Source organism: Ceratotherium simum, chromosome 15 (assembly GCF_057802395.1).
Source record: "Ceratotherium simum simum isolate JZ-2026a chromosome 15, ASM5780239v1, whole genome shotgun sequence".
Lineage (NCBI taxonomy): Eukaryota > Metazoa > Chordata > Mammalia > Perissodactyla > Rhinocerotidae > Ceratotherium > Ceratotherium simum.
Genome location: NC_141914.1, coordinates 24,400,241 through 24,418,357, shown reverse-complemented (window position 1 = coordinate 24,418,357; position 18,117 = coordinate 24,400,241). Strand labels below are relative to the sequence as shown.

General features: G+C 39.6%; 1 protein-coding gene across 4 annotated transcripts in view; it reads right to left on the bottom strand.

Moving 5' to 3' along the window:
* The window catches only part of SEC22A (SEC22 homolog A, vesicle trafficking protein), a 73,241-nt gene extending 56,589 nt beyond the window's left edge, over positions 1 to 16,652 (bottom strand). Inside the window, exons 1-3 of one of the 4 annotated variants that reach the window (XM_087439710.1) lie at positions 16,291 to 16,362; positions 13,319 to 13,497; positions 10,385 to 10,585 (exon numbers count right to left, since the gene is read on the bottom strand). In XM_087439710.1, the coding sequence (XP_087295836.1) occupies positions 10,385 to 10,566 (182 nt within the window). In that variant the 5' untranslated portion in view covers positions 10,567 to 10,585; positions 13,319 to 13,497; positions 16,291 to 16,362. Of the gene's footprint in view, positions 1 to 10,384; positions 10,586 to 12,535; positions 12,756 to 13,318; positions 13,498 to 16,290; positions 16,534 to 16,580 lie in introns of those variants that run through there. The other 3 variants (XM_004424497.3, XM_087439711.1, XM_087439709.1) reach the window with 3 other exon arrangements.
* Positions 16,653 to 18,117: the final 1,465 nt, after the last annotated feature.

Here is an 18,117-nt window from a genome sequence, read left to right as displayed (position 1 = left end):
CTATGGTTTTAACACTTCAGTTGTATATCACTTGGGGTAGAAAGCAGGGGAAAGAACACACAAAAATATAAGGGTAATAGACAGCTTAAAGTTTAACCCTCCAAACTAGTGGAACTTAATCTTGTTTGAATCAAGAACTCTTTAGAGATTCTGATGAAAGTTATGGACACTCTCCCCAGAAAGATGTCCAAACAACACAGAACTTGGCACAGAATTTCAGGCTGGTTACTGACCTCTTGAAGTCATCCACTGACCCCAGAATCACACTTCACATAATAATGAATTATGAACCATTGGGGAAAAAAAGAGGAATTTATAAGTTCATAACAAAAACAAATAAAATAAAAGGGTGAAAAAGGAGGACTCTTGCTTATAGCGGAATGTTGAGTGCCGACTGGTAAATGTGGAGGTAGTGCTAGAATTGGAAAAATCAGCATTTTGCAACCAACATAGTAAAGACTGGATCAAGCAAGGACAATCAATGGATGTTAAATGTAAGTGGAAATTTTGATAGGAGCAGGAAATTTTGCATGGTTTTAAAATGTCTTCCCACGGATTGCTTATTGGTTGTGTGGGAAATATATTTATTATATAGTAGAAACTAGACAACACCTTGAGCAGGTACTCTAACATCAGTAATGAGGGGCAGATGGACTTCCTGTGCCTCCAGATGTGATATCCTCAGAAAGACATATCAGCTATGTAGTATTCTGGCCCAGAATGCATAATCTAAATCTAATCATGAAGGAACATCAGAACGATCAACATTCTATTTAAAAAAAGAGGACGGAGCTGTATTCTTTAAAAATCTCAATGCTGTAAAAAAGAAATAAAGGCAGTGGAAATGTTTCCGATCAAAGGAGGCTAAAGAGACATTACTAAATGCAATACCTAACCCTAGTCTGGATCCTGTGCCAGAGAGGGGGGAAAAAATGCTATAAAGGACATTCCTGGGTTAATTGACAAAAACAGAACACAGGCAAATTAGATGAAAGTATGGTATCAATATTAAATTTACTAGAACTGATAACTGTACTACAGTTAAGTAAGAGACTATCCCTAATCTTAGAAAATACCCTTTGAAGGCGTTAGAAGCATTAAGAAGCAGAGCTGGTACAAACTTAGTTCTAACTCTAAAGCCCACATTCTTTCCACAACACACCACCAACTTCCTATGGTATAGATAAACCAATTATGTCTTAATTCACCAAAATTGTATCACTTCTTCCAAGCCATAAATCAATCTCTATTTTTTCCCCTAATCAAGAACAATGAAACTTGGGGATTTTGGAAGCTGCATCAAAAGGATATTCTGGAAATCCTGCCAACTCCTCCACTTCATCTTGTGCAACTCTACTCCTTCCTCTCCGCATTCCAGCCACACTAGTCTTATTTCAGATCCTCAAGGATACCAACCCCGCTCCCAGTCCTCCAACTCTCAATCTGAGAAGCTTCACAAATTCAGTCTAACCCACTTGTAATGCTCCCAACCCCACCTCTGCCATGCTGCTAATTCTGACCTGGTTAACTCCTACTCATCCTTCAGTTCTTTAAAGTCCCTCCCAGGGCACACAATCTAAATTGATCCAACCCCCAATGGTTATATTATAGCAGCTGTTATTTTTCTTCATGTAAGTAACCCAATTAGTAATTACATATTTACGTGCACATTTGTCGTATGTCTCTCTCACGAATATCTATGCTCTATGAGAGCAGGGAGGATTTCTGTATGGTTCGCCATTGTATTCTTAGCACCTAGAATATTTTGCTGTCTAGTACACAATAAGTGCTCAATGAATTAGTGAATAAATGAGTGCAAAGATGGCATCATTCATTTACTCATTTGTATACTAATGTGTTGAGTACACTGCACACAGATAATTGTACAGCCCAGTGGTATCTACACAAAGTATCTACACAGAGCAGAAGCTCCATAAATACTTGATTAAATGACAGAAGAGAGTAGAACTTTATTCTGCTCTTCCAGTCACTCTTCCAGAAAGCTTTAGGGTTCAGGTCAGTGAGTCTTTAACATCCCCCTACTTTAAAGAGAGGGAGGGGCTGGCCCCATGGCCTGGCGGTTGAGTGCTCGCGCTCCGCTGCTGGCGGCCCGGGTTCGGATCCCGGGCACGCACTGACGCGCCACTTCTCCGGCCATGCTGAGGCCGCATCCCACATACAGCAATTGGAAAGATGTGCAACTATGACATACAACTATCTACTGGGGCTTTGGGGGAAAAATAAATAAAAAAAAAATTTTTTTTTTAATTTTAAAGAGAGGGATATTCTCGGGGACCATGTAGAATTACTCACCTCTGCAGTGAGGACCTCAAGATGGCTATCAAGATCTAATAGGTTATGTCTGCTCTCCTTTTATCACAATCATTACTAATTCTCACACACCCAAAAAAGTCCTCCTTTCTCCACCATGAGCACAATTTTTAAATTGCCATTGTTTTCTTTCTACTTTATTCTAATTTCCTTTTCCTTTTTTATTTCCCTTCCACTTCTGGGCTTTGGTACCATTGGGGTTTGGTCTTTATAGCTACTGTCTTTCTTCTGGCCAAGGAATTTATCCAACCTCATTACAACTTTGGTTCCTCTCCATGGCACAGACACTAGGAACTTCTTTAGGTCCTTCCAGGATCAAGTTTGTCTTGAACAGGTAAGGCTGGCAGAAGTTCAAACTCCAGATAAGGGGTATTTATCCCTTTCCATCACTTCACTAAAAAGCTAATTCTATCATGTATCTAAGCAGGTGATACTTCAAGTGATTCTTAAACTCCAACAGAATGAATAAGTGATTTTAGACATTAAACTTTTCCTGGTATCTAATTTTATTTATGAACTGTCAAAGAAATTTTACACATCACCAATTAAACACTAACATTATTGAGACAATTCTGGCCTGCTACACTAAACTAAGTAAATAGTGAAAGCAGTGATCTTCCCCACAGTAAATAACAGAGCACCTAGCATATGTCTAGCATTCTACTCTATAGGCTCTGATGTCAAAGACAAGTCCTTGCCTGCCAGGCTCATGCAATACAGAATTGAGAATGCATTTAAAACAATGGTACGATATATAAAACAAGATGAAAAAACAGTGCATTTCTAGCACGCTAAGTGATAAAGTATATAGGAAACTATCAGTTGCGAAGGATATGATATTTGTATTACATATAATTTTCATCTGCAATTGTACCATTACACATAGAAAATCTGCTTATCCTTTGCGGCCATGTTTGCCCAGTGAATAGCTTTCCTTGGTGAAGAAAAGTTCTCTAGTAGGACACACCATCTCTAATCTACTGTTAAAATTGCTAAGTATAAGAAAAATACTATTTAGCCAGCCCTGATGGCCTAGTAGTTAAGGTTAAGCACGCTTCACTTCAGCAGCCCAGGTTCAGTTCCCAGGCGCAGACCACACCATTCGTCTGTCAGTAGCCATGCTGTGGTGGTGGCTCACATGGGAGAACTAGAAGGACTTAACAACTGGAACACACAACTATGTACTGGGACTTTGGGGAGGAAAAAAAGGTTTAAAGAAAAATGCTATTTTCAAAATAGAACCTTCCACACTGAATTCCATTCTCTAAAACAAAGCATTTAAACTTTTAAATAAAAAAAAAAAAGGCTGACATTATGAAAACGAGTACATCTGATGGATTTTATTGTCACCAAACACATCTAATAGGAAACAAGGTGAAAACAAGACGTTATCATCAATGGGACAGTAAGGAGACAGGAACCAGAAAGAGAACTCAGTAACACTGAGGGTCCACCATGTGCAGCATTCTACCAGGAACTTCCTATTCTCTCACTTATTCCTCTCTTATGTGGCCAACTTTCAATTACCCTCCAATGGTGAAGAGCTAAATCATGAATAAATTATCTCATGAATAAAAGACCCATTTAGTCACTAATTTTAACCTCATTAAATAAGAAAATAATTAGCAATATGCAATGTGCCAGGTGATAGCAACTTATAACAGTAAGCTAAACGAGAATCTAAGATGACTTTAAGTGGCCAAAGGTGATTACACCATCGGAGCCTTGCAGAAAACACAGAGCAAGCAAAATTTGCCTTTGACATCCTTCATTTCCTTTTCTGCAGAGGTCATCTATCTCCTGATTCACCCCTTCCCACAAACCCTAACACTTTCACACCCCAGAGAATGAAGATCCTGACTTTTTATATAACCAATCATAGGTAATCCCTAATTTACCTAGTTGGTTGTATTCCAGAAGTTTATTGCACCTAGAACTCATTTTCCCAAAGAAACTGTATTGTTAGAGTAATTAGGTTCCTAGACCAGTTCATAAGAGCCTATTTAACATATACGCTGCCGAAAAGCTGCAGATTTTACCACAATAAACAGCAGACAAGTACTATGATGCTAGTAATGAGACAAAACAGCAAAGTAGGATACAAGTTGTTTGGTAGCTATTGGTGGGTTGCATTCCCCTGCCACACCCCCTCACCACCAAACACCTCGTCTCCAACCAGACAATGCTGTCTCATCAATTTTAGACTTCACATATATTCTGTTCCTCATTATTTCTCAACCAAAAAAGGGGGCAGGGTTAGTTTCACTTAACTCTCTTCCCTGGTTAATTTATCTCTCCATAAAAAGAGAAAAGAATTAGGAGAATTAGGAATGCACCCTGTCAAGAAAGAAGTTAAGGGTAAAGGGAGTCAACCCCCTCTTCTACCAGAGGGCAATGTGAATGCCGAAGCCAAAAGACTGTGGTTCAGATACACCATTTATTAGCTTTGTGACTCTGAACGAGTTCTTTACATCCCTAAGTCTCAGCTTCCTCATCTGTGAAATAGGGATGGTAGTACTATAAAAGCTATCTGCCCAGCATCCCTTCTCTCCTTCTCTTGGGGAAATTATCTCCAACCCCACTACCTATTCTATACAGCTTTGGTAAAGCTGCCTGTCCAAGGGCCTGGCCAACTAAGAGTACCTCAGCCCTCTGACCACAATGTTAGCCCAGAAATGGACCAGGACACAGCGAGGCCAATTAAACTCCTTTTCTTGAAACATGGAGGGAGAGGGGTTGCTCAGCCGGAATGAAGTAAGCCTAGAGCTGCCTGAACACTGTTTTCCAATATGTGGAGAATACCTACCCACAAAAGGAGAAAGACTGGAGAATGAGAGCAAGATTCCTGATAAGAACATCTGAGTCCTTGGCTGCAGCCAACTCGGAAGCCGGCCTACCCTTCACAATACCTTTTTTTTGCTTAAGCTAGTGTGAGTTGTGTTTTTGCCTTGGGCAATGGGAAAGAGCTCTATTTATTAGCCATTCACAGGGTTGTTGCAAAATTTAATGAAATGTAAGTCAAGTGCCTGGCAATTGCAGGTACTTAACAACTGGGTCATTGTTGAAGTTGTTACTCCTGTAATCAGAAAATATCACTAAAGAGTGAAAGGAAAGCACTGCCAGAAACCAAAACCAGAAGGCAGCTAAGTCTAAAATAGCCTTCCTGGCTGGAGGTAGCAGTTTGGAGACAAATATGGAGAAAGTGAACGTTTAGGTAAGGAGAGAATCTATGAGGCTCACAGCCATTATCTGACTTCAAATAAATTTGCAGTGAAAGAACTAAGGAACTTTATTTTTTGCACTAAAATTTACAATAGAGTATGAGTGATCTCCTGAAGGGGTTTGTCTTTTCATAAGACCAGTGTCTCAATGTTTAGAGATATCAAAATGTACAACTATGATTTTTAAATCCCCAAAACCAATCTCAAAGTTTTAAGGTCTCATAGGACACAACTTAATTTTCATATGGTTCATAATTATTGCTTTAGTCATTGTTCTTTCCTAAGTAGTGACATAAGTTTATATATTAAACATTTATTACAATTTAAGGAAAGTATTCTTCAACATATGAAACAGATGAATTCCTTAAAATATTATACAGAGAAAACTGTAATATCATATGTAATGTGAAAAGAAATTACAGAACTGGATTATGCCCCCTGCCCCAGTTGATAAACCAATCTGAAGCATTTTGGAGAAAATGCAGATTTAACTCCATGGCACTCTGAATACTGCCATACCCCCAAACCAACCATCCCTCATTTAGCAGCTACTATGATATGTGCAAGGCCTTGTGCCAGCACAAGCCATGCTCCACAAAATGTGCTCCATGAGCTGAACTGAAGTATTCAGACACTACAATCTGATGAAGTCCATCATCTTGCCAATACACCGGGGCAGAAAATTAAAGGAATTTCCTCAATTTTAAATAATACTCTCCTAATTTTTTTCTCAAAACTCTGGTCTTCCTCTACTTATTCAACTAGAATCTAATGTGAGGTACTATCTGAGTTAGCACATAATTATACACTTGGTTACTTTGTTTCGTTCTCAGTGGTATTCTACAAAGAGCATCTCAATTTCTATACAAATTTGAAAACCACAATGCTAAGAGATGAGGAGTCAAAAATAATATAAGCCAGGGAAGATCAATTATCTCAACGAGTTACAACTAGTTATAGAAAAAGGATACAGAAATAAAAATAAATTAAAAATAAGAAAAAATAAATGATGAAAAAGTCAAACAAGTTCTACAGGTGATCTGTGAAGAGATTAAGATCATTAGAGAAACAAAATAATAGCAATGAAGAAGGAGGTTATTCAAAAGAAGTAGGCTATAAGTAAGGCTTTGAAGAAAGAGAAACATTTAGAAACACGGCTACCAGGAGACAGGCAGCCTGGTGCCAGTTTCAAGCTGCGCTATGACACCACTACTGTAGATCTGTGAGTTCTATGTGGCAAACTCATGGCAGTTAGAAAAAGAGGTGTCACATGAGAATCTTAAATAAGTCAGGTAACACACATAAATTCCCAATTTTGTATATTTCAGTCTAAATTTATTATCATATAGCATAAAAATCTCAATAAACCAGAAATCAACTAACAAGACTTCTAATCAATGATAGAAAACATACAACAGTCAGGTTCTTGTCAGGAACTAGAATTAAAAATTCTGTTGTTCGATCCTTCTTTAAAACTTGGCTATAAAAATAATATGCATAAAGGCTTTTCTATAAGTGGTTCTGAAGAGCACATAATCTCTTTATTCCTTTAGACATTTCTAAATTGTATTCTTAGATTAGGCCAGATTAGACTGCTGTCAATTCATCCCACTACTAAACTCTCTCATAAAATTGCTTTTTTCATCATGCCATTTACTTAAACTAAGGAATATTATAAGAAAAATCATAAAAAGCTTTTTATGGCTGCTGGAAGAATGCTATCCAAATGCTGTCCCTCTTTATGTACATCAGGTCTCAGTAAGTTGAAAAACAATGTTTTTTATCCAATGGACACTGTGAATCCTATAAATGATCCAATATTCCCCTTTGTTTTGGCCAAAAGGAAGCTGAGAGCAATATCTGTAGCCCTTTTCTAACAAATTAACCAACTGTGTAGCTTGCATCTCCAGAAGGTAACATAACTTCAGTTTATTATTCTCCTATCTTGACTTTTTTCCTTCACATCATTCTCTTACCTGTACTCTGGAATTATTTTTTTGTAAATTGCCTCACATCCTTTGCAGAATAAGATGGGAAGTAAAGAAATAATACAAAATCTAGAATTCACAACAAACAGAATTGGAAAGGGCTTAAAATTTTACTACATTCTACTCTACTTTTAAGAAAATAAGGTAGGGAAACAAAAAACACTTGCAAAAAAGCGTTTTGTTTTTTTTAAAGTCCAGGATTATCTGCCAGAATTAATATACCTTCAAGCCAATCTTCTGTAACATTGACATCTGTCTACAGCACTACATAATAACAACTGAAACTCAGAATAATGACCCAGGCACTTTATAAAAGAGCCTTTTAAATAATATAGTAAAACGTTTCAAGTTTTTTCTCCAAAAAATAGAAGTAGGCTAAGATATCATTTTAGATATATTTTAACCATCACTACCATTACATTTTCGAGTTAAACCCTCAGAAAACTCAGTTAAAGATAACATTATCTTACTACTACCCAGGTGATCCAAGTAATTACACACATTCTCTAAGGTTCTATTCTGGACCTCTCAGAAACTCGGTGGGCATTTCTACCCTCGCAGTTTCACCTTCTATGTGAATGATTCCAAAATCTCTATCCCACCTCGACTGGACTGCCTTGTCACAACCTCAATTAAAATGCTCAAAACAGAGCTTTATCTTCCTCTTCTTCCTCACCCCTCGTAAGCAACCCTTTCCAAAGACACCATTCTGTCCAATCCAAGGCTTCAGTGATCTTTGTCCCTTCTGTCTATCTCTGGTATTCCATCTTATCAGGCTTAACTGTTTGTTCTTTTGAAGTGTCTTTGTGGTTGGCATTTTCTTTTCCATTTGCACTTGTATTTTACTAGTTCAGGCCCTAATTATAAGCTGACCTCTCTCCTCTCAGACTTTCCATTTCACCCTATATTCTACTGTCTAGAATAGTACTGCACTGAATAGAAAACTACCACATTGTTTTTTTATCAAGTCACTTACCTCACACTGGCAGTAACAGCTTCTTATGATCTACTATATCAATGTGACATCCCTCACTCTGAACTTTCAGGAAAATCCAGGATCTGGTCCCACACTAATTATCTCACATCTCCCATAACTATCCCTAAATCACCATTCATTACACCAGGCCAAGCAGGTTAATGCACCCACCATGCCAAAACACATTCTTTATTATTCTGTCTCTCCTCCCTACACCTGGAATGCCCTCCTCTCTGGTTAGCCAAATCTTACTTATTCTTCAGGATATAGCTCATGTCTCATCTCAATGAGGAAGCCCTCTCCTTATTACATCCCATGTGGACTTTGTCCTTATCTGATTTCCTACTGTATGCACAATTAGTATCAAACTGCTCAGGAGTTAATTGTTCTCTAATTGTTTCATGTGCATGCTCTCCAAGGTGGTCTTATCTATTCCCACGGTTTTAATTACAAACTGTAAGTTGACCCCCAAATCTAAATCTCTATACTTGTCCTTCTTCAATAAACTTCAGACTTATATATCCAGCTACCTACCTGACAGTGCCTCTTTGATATCTAATGGGCATCTCAGACTTAACATGTCCAAATAGAACTCATGATTTTTACCAAGGAAACACTTATCCTCCAATCTTGCTCATTTCAGCCCCATTATCATCCAGTTCCTCAGGCCAAAAATCAAGAGGTGACTCTTGACTCTTCTCTTTCCCTCACATCCCACTTAAATCCATTAAGAAGATTTGTTGGTGTTACTCCCACAATACAACCCAAATCCAACCACTTCTCATCATTATCATCCTTGTTCAAGTTATAAGCATCACCTCTACCTGAACTTCTCTAAGAGTCTCCTAAATGATCTCTTCCACTCCTTCTCCCTTAGAGACCATTCTTCATAGAGCAGCCAGGATGATCTACTGAAAGCCAAAATTAGACTATAGAACTCTCCAGTTTTAAAACTCTCCAATGGCTTCCTACTGCATTAGACTCAATCTAAACTCCTTATCACAGCCTAGAAGGCCCTACATAACCCATCCCATTCCTATCCTTCCCACCTCACCTTTTGCCACTCTACTGACTGTCCTATTGCTTCAGCATTTCTGGTTTTCTTTCCATTCTTGATCTGTATCGAAGGCCTGCTGCACTGGCTGTTACCTCCACATTGCTCTTCATCCACAGCACCCTTCATATGACTGCCTTCTTTCTTATCTTTTAGGTCTCTGCTTAAATGTCACTCTGTCAGAGAGGCCCTTCACCACCATAAAGTCACTCTATTCTATCAATAGTTTCACTTTCTTTCTTTCTTTTTTTTTTTTTTGTGGCACAGATGTTAGCTCAGAGCCAATCTTCCTCTATTTTTATACGTGGGATGCCACCACAGCATGGCTTGATGAGCGGTGCGTAGGTTTGCGCCTGGGATCCGAACCTGTGAACCCTGGGCTGCCGAAGTGGAGCGCACAAACTTAACCACTACACCACTGGGCCAGCCCCTCACTTTCTTTATATACAATAAATAGCAATGAATGCTTAAGTTCTTTGAAGGCAGGTATCATGTAACATTTTTTATATTTCCCATTACCGTTTTCCTGGGCATATAAGAACACCAATAAATACCTAGTGAGCAACTTATAAGATGGAATATCTGTGATCTGCAAAACTATAAAATTTTCTAAAGCAAGATATAAACACAGAGAAACTGCAAAAAGGGTGATGACATGATGACCATTATTTAGTGTAAGTTCATAACCACATGACTCGACGTAAACAAGTTTTCCTAAGCTAATCAAGCACTAATTTCTATTGCAACCACTGAAATTTCATTAAAATGACAACCACTAAGCAAGTGGTTCAAATGGAGCAAACTGAAGTCTTACTTAATGTTATAATGTCCAGTTTTCAGTGTACATCTATCAGGAAGCTGAGCAAGTTTCCTCGAGAGCATTTTAAAATACTTTCTGCACTCCTGCATGCCTGTGCCTTGTTCATAGTCAGTAGAAGCAGAAAGCGGCAGTCCATCTCTGACACGAATGACTGAGGCAGATAAAATCATAGACATTTCAATCGACAGAGAAGACCTAAAATAAAATGAACAATTTGGGTTAGATAAAAAAATTAAAGCCAAAGCTTTGCACTAAACATAGTGCAAAAATGTTTAACTTACTAATAATCAAAGATGTGCTATTTAAAACAATGATATACTATGCTTTCCTTAACAAATGAGCTTTTAAAAAAATAATGCTTCTTTCTGGTATTCTCATAAGTCTATGGGGAAGTAAATATTGGAATAAACACCATTCTAAAAAATTTGGCATTATTTAACAACAGTTTAAAAGTATTTATGCCCTTTGACCAGAATAAATTTAAGTATATAACCCTATCCTAAGGAAAGTTATCAGACTCAGACAAAATTTTAAACAGAAAAACATTCTTTCACAGAAATAACTGAAAACAACCTAAACATTCAACAATAGGGAGACTGCTAAATAAATTATAGAACACCCATATGATGGAATATAATGCAGAAACTAAAAGTTATGTTTGTGAAAAATAGTTTAATAATGTGGTAAATATGTTAGGTAAGAAAAAAGCAGATAAAAACTACAAATGTTGTCCATAAAGACAAAGAGAGAAAAAAGAGAGGGATAAATGGAGAAATAGATATCGGAAGGAAACATGCCAAAATAAGAATAATGCTTATCTCCAGGAAAGAGTATGATGAATGACTGTTATCATTTCATAATTTCCTAAATGTTCATAATATTCCACAAGGGGCGTATATTACTTTTATAATCAGAAAAAATATTTTTATTTAAAATAAATCTTAAAGTAAAGGAACACTGGTTTTAGAATTGTTCTCAATCTTTTCTACCAGAAAGTAAATCATAATGGCCTCTTTTATTATATTCTGATCATGGTTTACAAAAATAGATAAAAGGACTACATAGGCCTGGATCTAAAAGAAATCAGATAAACAGTCAAATTTCGATATAAAAAAAATTCAGTTCTTAAATTTTAGCTTGTATAAAAACCACTGGAAGTTTGGTTAAGAAATGCAGGTTTCTGGGCGCACTTCCAAAAAATTCTGATCCACAGATTGTGGGGTGACGCTTGAGAATCTTCCATTTTTGACGAATTTCCCAGGTAACTACTATGCTTATTGCCTAACGATCATTCTTCGAAAAACATTGAATTAAAACATGTTCACAGTCTAGAATTAAGCGATGTCTTTTGTGCCAGGCCATCAGAGCACAATGTCACTGAATGCTTCTCCTTCACTAGCAGTAGGAGCAACTGGTGAAAAAAGAAAAATTTCATAGGCTTTTTTTCAAAATATTGTATTTCACAGACTAAATTAATCTTTACCTGCCCAGTTGAATCAGGTCAATGTTTGCATCAGTAATACATCAAAAAATGCCACAGAAAACCAATTGGTACCCAGTTTGGAAATCAGTAGTCCCTAGTTTTCATTGCCGTGTCAAGTCAAAATCTCACTGCCCATTCAAGATAGTAACTGACTAACAATAAAAATTAACCCAAATAATAAAGCTAATTCATTAAATTTACTCCCCTCCTTTTCTTCTTTTCATGAGGAAATGAGAGGAATAGCTAGGTATTAATATGTCATTACCCTTTAATATTTTTCTCTTCCATTTTTTAAAAGGAAAAAAACCCAGCAGGAATTAAATTAGCCTTTACCATAATGGAATCTTCGAAGTAAAGGTCCAACATGACATATATGAATCATCTTTTTTTCTATTCAACCAGTTTCTTTTCTCTTCTATAAGCAGTAGCAACAGAAAGCTGGGATCCCTCAAAGTATAATATCTATACTATAAACCCTTTTAAAAACTGTTACCATGTTTTATTTATTAAACCACAATTGTAACATTTAGCCTAACTGTAAGAAAGAAAACGTCTTTAAGCATTTATTATTTAAATATACCCTTCAGCATCTATTATTTAAATGTAAAATTTTTGTCTTTCCAGAAGTATACTGCAACACAATGACCACTCTGGGAACTAACATGAGGGCAAGGTTGTGACTTAGAGTTTCCAAACATCCATATTCTTCTATTTAAAAGTAGACTGCATTCTTTTATGCCTGATCTTTTTAGGATTCCAACAGAAATATCAGGAATCATCTTTATTATAGAGTGCCAACTTTCATAAAGTCTTCCAAGCTGCTCTTTTTTATGACCTGAAAGAAACAAGGATGTGATTCATACTTCCTAAAACATATACTAGAAAAGAATACGAACTTGTAAGTTCCATTTGTTTAACAAACATTTACTGAGTATGTACTGTATGCCAGGGACTATGCCAGACAGTAGAAATACACAGTTCCTACCATCAAGAAGCATCAGTCCAGAATTAAAGAAATTCAAATGAAAAGAGCAAACAATGCAAGGTGTGTTGCCCACCACTTTGCTAACTGGAAAACTACACCGAGTCAAACTTGCTTTTCAGGTATGTCTAATACACACCTTTAGGCTTGTAACCAAAAGCACAACACAGCAGTGATATTCCCTGTCAAAATTCTTAAAAGGTTGTCAGAGATCTGTTTCTATTTATCAGTTTCTATTTAACTCTTTTCTGAGGAGAAAGAGTTAAATCTCTTCCTCCAGATTCATTTGACCCAGCATCCAACAGTAAACTAGCAAAAGAAACTGAGATGACTGTCCAAGGAACAACACCAGGCTTAACTAATTTGCAGACAGACTTTAGGTGCCTTAGGATAAGCAACCTCTCCTCTATCAACTCAACAGAAATTTACAACTAAATATACCCCTCCTTTTTTTTCTTCTGACCTTGGATTCTTAACGTTGTTCCTTAAAAAAAAAAAGACTCCAATCTTATCCGGACTATGCTTGTAGACAAAGGAATCCACACCAAGGCCAAGCTAGGGTTAGCGTATCCAGAGAATCTAGGCAAGGTGGTGGTTGGGAAAACCAAGGAAGAGCCAGTGGCAAACAAGCGGTTAAAACACCTGCATGGAAGATTTAGGAGAAATAGTAGTTTTATCAGGGTCATAGATACATTTTTAGGCCACTGGCCCATTTTTCCTCACCTTTAACACTGAAAAAATATTACATACGCCTTTAGACAGCAGCAGAAAACTCATAGGGAATCTTAATACTGGCCTGTATATCCTTTCCCCAATGGCAACTGCCAGAGGAAAAAGCCCAAACTAGAATCTAGGTAGGTCTGAGTAAACATTTATCTAAAGGCTGAGGAAAATAAACTCCCACAATGCCTAACTACTATAGCAGTGGTTAGCAACCTTTTAGACCCAAAACTAGATACTGACCTCTCTTCTTCAGAACCTTGTGGGGTAATGACCGTGAGCCCAAAGTACCAGGAAGGCACTCTCTCAAAAAGTAATAAACAAAACTCAACATACAAGTATCTTTTATATCTACTTTCCAGCAAGAGGCTTTCATAAATGCCTCTTTCAAGATAAAAACATTTCATATTGGGTTAATCACCTATATTTATTTTAGTTCATTATTTCCCAAACTTCAGCCATCCAAGTACCATTTTCAGAATTCTTACCACATCTGCATCCCACCTGTACTATTATTTACCTAATATAGGTCTTTCAGTTGACTTATTTTTTGCCTTATCCTTAGCAACAGTATCTGTGAAATCAGTTTTGAGGTGTTAAGTTGTTCTCTTCATTTAAATTAAAACAAATAGAAGACTTTTTTTGTTTCTTTCAAATGTGTATATGTGAAAATTTTTGGAGAATCTTTTTTTTAAATGTTCATCTGCTCATCATTCAAATTGTCTTGCATATCTGATGGTACCAAAGTTTGGGAAACACTATCTTGGTATGTATCACTTCATTAAAAGTGCCAGCTGAGATCTGTGGGAACTGGGAACGGGGGCGAGTATTTGAGGAGAAAGCTATACTAACTGTGATGCAAGAATGAGTGAAAGGGAAGACGTTACACAGCACAGGTTAGCAAGAAGGCACTTTGGAGACAGCACCAGTACCAAGGACAGCCAGAGTTTATTCTGCAGCTTTGCCTGGGCCCCCACCTCACCAGCAGCCTTTGATAGTCCTATTACAGGTGCTTGTACTGCACAGTCTGTGTAAGACCTCAGGCTCCAGAGTAGATTATACCCACATCTACGAACAGGGCCCCCAACACATGCATAAATGTGTCTTACCCCAACGTGTGTGCAGCACCTCATAGTCTACAAACAGTGAGGTAGCTATAACCTCCATTTTACAGATGAGAAAACTGAGGCCCCCTTTTTTAATATCACCCTGCTAATATATAGCAGAACTGGTGCTTAAACCTAAGCCTCTTGTATCTCTACATCACTGGGCTATATCAGTCTCCTAAAACCAACAAGGGGCAAGAACTCAGTGATACAGAAACTATCTAGCTATGCATTTTGAAATAATGATAAAAGATCAGCTTACATTTTCTTTAAGAGGCAGTATAGTATAGTAGTTAATAGGATGGATTCTGGAGCCAGATTGCCTGGGCTCAAAAACTGGCTCCATGAGGTACTGTGTAAGCTTGGGCAAGCTTTGCCTTTCTAAACTCAATTTCCTCACATGTAAAATGTGGCTACTAACAGTATCTACCTCATAGGGACATGTAAAGAACCTGAAACACTGCCTAGCAGACTAAAAGTGCAATATTAAGTGTTTGCTGCTATTATTATTTATTGACTGCCCTCTATTTACCAGGCAATTTATACACATTAACCTCACTTAAGCCTTCCAATAAATAACCTGTGAGGTAGGTATTATCAGTTCTATTATACCTTTGAAGAAATTCAAGCTCAGAAAGGTTAAGCAATTTATTCAATCCCTAAACCAGCAAGTGACAGATTTAAACTCAGGCCTAACTCTACCCACCCAAAGAGAACATTGCCTCTCAATATATCCAAGCTTCTTATTCAACTACATAGAGAGGAAGGTCACAGGCACCCCCTTCATAAGACCTGGGCTTCTTTCATACACCAATATAAAATATACTTAGATTTTTAAAAGTCGGTCATACACAAAAAAAGCGCGCTAAACTGATATTACGGTTCTCAACATAGTAAATGCCCAGATGTCCCACTAACTTACGACAAGGTCACAGATGTCAGACTCAAATACTGACCTACAACTTTCATATCCCAGAAATTGTAGATACTGTTTAAGGTACTGCCTAATTCCTTATAATCTCAGCTCTGAGCAAATGCCAGTACCGCGGAATGGGATTCAGAGAGTTTTTAAAAGTGGCTGTTCCAGCTGTTAGCGGGGATCCCAACATCTCCCTCAGGGGCCTGACACTATAGCCCCCGGCTTTGCCTCGGCTGGACAGGCATGGGAAGGGCCGGTTCTCAAGTTCCCCAACTAAGGAGCAGGAGACAAGTCCAAAGCTGTTTCCACTGGCAGAGACTCAAGCTGGCTGGGGTTCGGCCTCCTATTTCGGAGCCATCTTCCACCTTTCAAGCCAATTGCTCAGGTCTCCTTTATGCCACATCGTTCCCCAAGTGCCATTAACAGGGCCTCAAGAGGTTCCGTGAGCCAACGCGGCCAAACCTCGGCTCCATGCCCGTTTCATCCCTACAAAACGCAAAGCCAACCACTGGTTCAAATCCCACCCTGCTGAAAAGAAATAGGAAATGCCACGTCAAACTCTCTGGGCCACCTAAGCAGCCCAGGTGGTCACCGTGTTTCTGACATCTGGGGCCAGGGAACGGCCCCCACCGCTGGCAGCCCAGAGCGACGGTCCCTCCCCCTCAGGCCCCCTGACGGGCTGCCCCCTACCCAGGGCAGGTCAGCCGAGGAGCAACCGCCGCCCGCGCGGCCCCCACAGGCCGCTCACGTCGGGGGAGACGAGGTCCCCGGAACCCTGCCCCTCCAGGGCTCCGCGGCTCCAACGACACCCGGCTCCCGCCCGCACGGCACGGGCTTGGCTCCTGCCCGTGGTGGGTCTGTAGTCGCGAGGGCGAGCGCCGGGGCCGTGGCGGGAGGCAGGAGACCGAAAGGAGCGGCCAGCCACGGTTCGAGCGACCCCGAGAAGCGAGGAATGAGGACTGGGAGGGGCAGGGCCGTACCTGTCGAGCCGGGACCCGCCGCTCCGGGTGACGCGGCCCGCGCTGCATTGTGGGCCCAGGGAGTGGCCTTTCCCCGGGGCAGCCCCGCGTCCAACGTGGCTGGCGCCCGGCGGAACCAAGCCCCGCCCACGTCCCTCGGCTCGCCCAGGCCAATCAGGTTCTGTGGGAAGCACACACTGACCCGCCCCCTCCCCGGGCCCGAGGTAGTCCCGCCCTCTCCAGGAGACAAGAGCAGCCTCTCAGGGCACCTGCGTCAAGAGATTGCAAAATCCTCTGGTGACAGTCTCTGTGCTTTGCCTCAGTAATAAGGCTAAACTCTGCCGCCTGCCACCAGTATCTGGAGGCAGTTTGTCTCACACGCGGCCCTACAGCAAACACTTATCCAGGGAGCAGGGGGCAAAAGCCCCCGTTGAGTGAGCAAGAAAAGGACCTGCCCCATCTACCACCCCACGCAAGGAGGCACCTGACCTTGGCAGAGAAGTGCCAGATGCTGGCCCTGCAGCCCCTTCCAGCCTTTGCATTAGTCATGCATTATTAAACAAGCACTTACTGTCTACCATGTGCCGAGCACCGGGTTAGGCATTGGGTTACGGGGGTGAACATAACACTGGGTGGAATCTAAGGCATACTAGGAGCAAGAGACATTAAAGCATAAATCATTACATAATTAAAAATTGTGATCAGGACTATGAAGGAAAATTAAAGGGTGCGATGATAGATTAATTCTGGACTATCAAGGAAGAACTCTTTGAAGAAGTGCCTTTTAAGCTCCAGGCATATGAAAAAGCCTTAAAGAATGTTCCAGGCCAAGAGAGCATTATGTGTGAGGTTACTGGGGCATGAGAAAACTTGGTGTGTTCTAGGAATTGAAAGAAAACCAGTGTGGTTGGAGTTCAGGGAGCAAACTTGGGCTGAGATGAGGCAGAGGCCAGACCATGCAGACTATTATTGGCCACATTATAGATTTTAGACTATTTTACAATGTATCCTAAGGTCAATGGGCAGCTAATAGAGGGTGTTAAGTAGGATCTAATTTACATATTTAAAAGCTCACCAGGCTGTTTGTGGGAATAGTTTGGAAGAGGGCAGGAGGGGTTGCTGGAAGGCCAATTTGGAGGCAGTTGTATTAGTCAAGGCCAGAGATGATGGTGGCTTGAGTTAGGGTAATGGCACCAGAAACAGAAAAAGTTGGATAATTTTGAGACATGTATAAATTGGAGGTGGAATTCAAGGGACTTAATAATGGATTGGCTTTCCAGGAAGGGTAAAGAAAAGAAGAGCATTAAGAATGACTCCTTAAGAAACTAGATGGATTAAGAAGCCATTTACTGATTCAGGGAACGTAGAAGGAGGAGCAAATGTTTTGTTTTTTGTTTTTTTTTTTAAAGATTTTATTTATTTTATTTTTTCCCCCCAAAGCCCCAGTAGATAGTTGTATGTCATAGCTGCACATCCTTCTAGTTGCTGTATGTGGGACTCGGCCTCAGGATGGACGGAGAAGTGGTGCCTCGATGCACACCCGGGATCCGAACCCGGG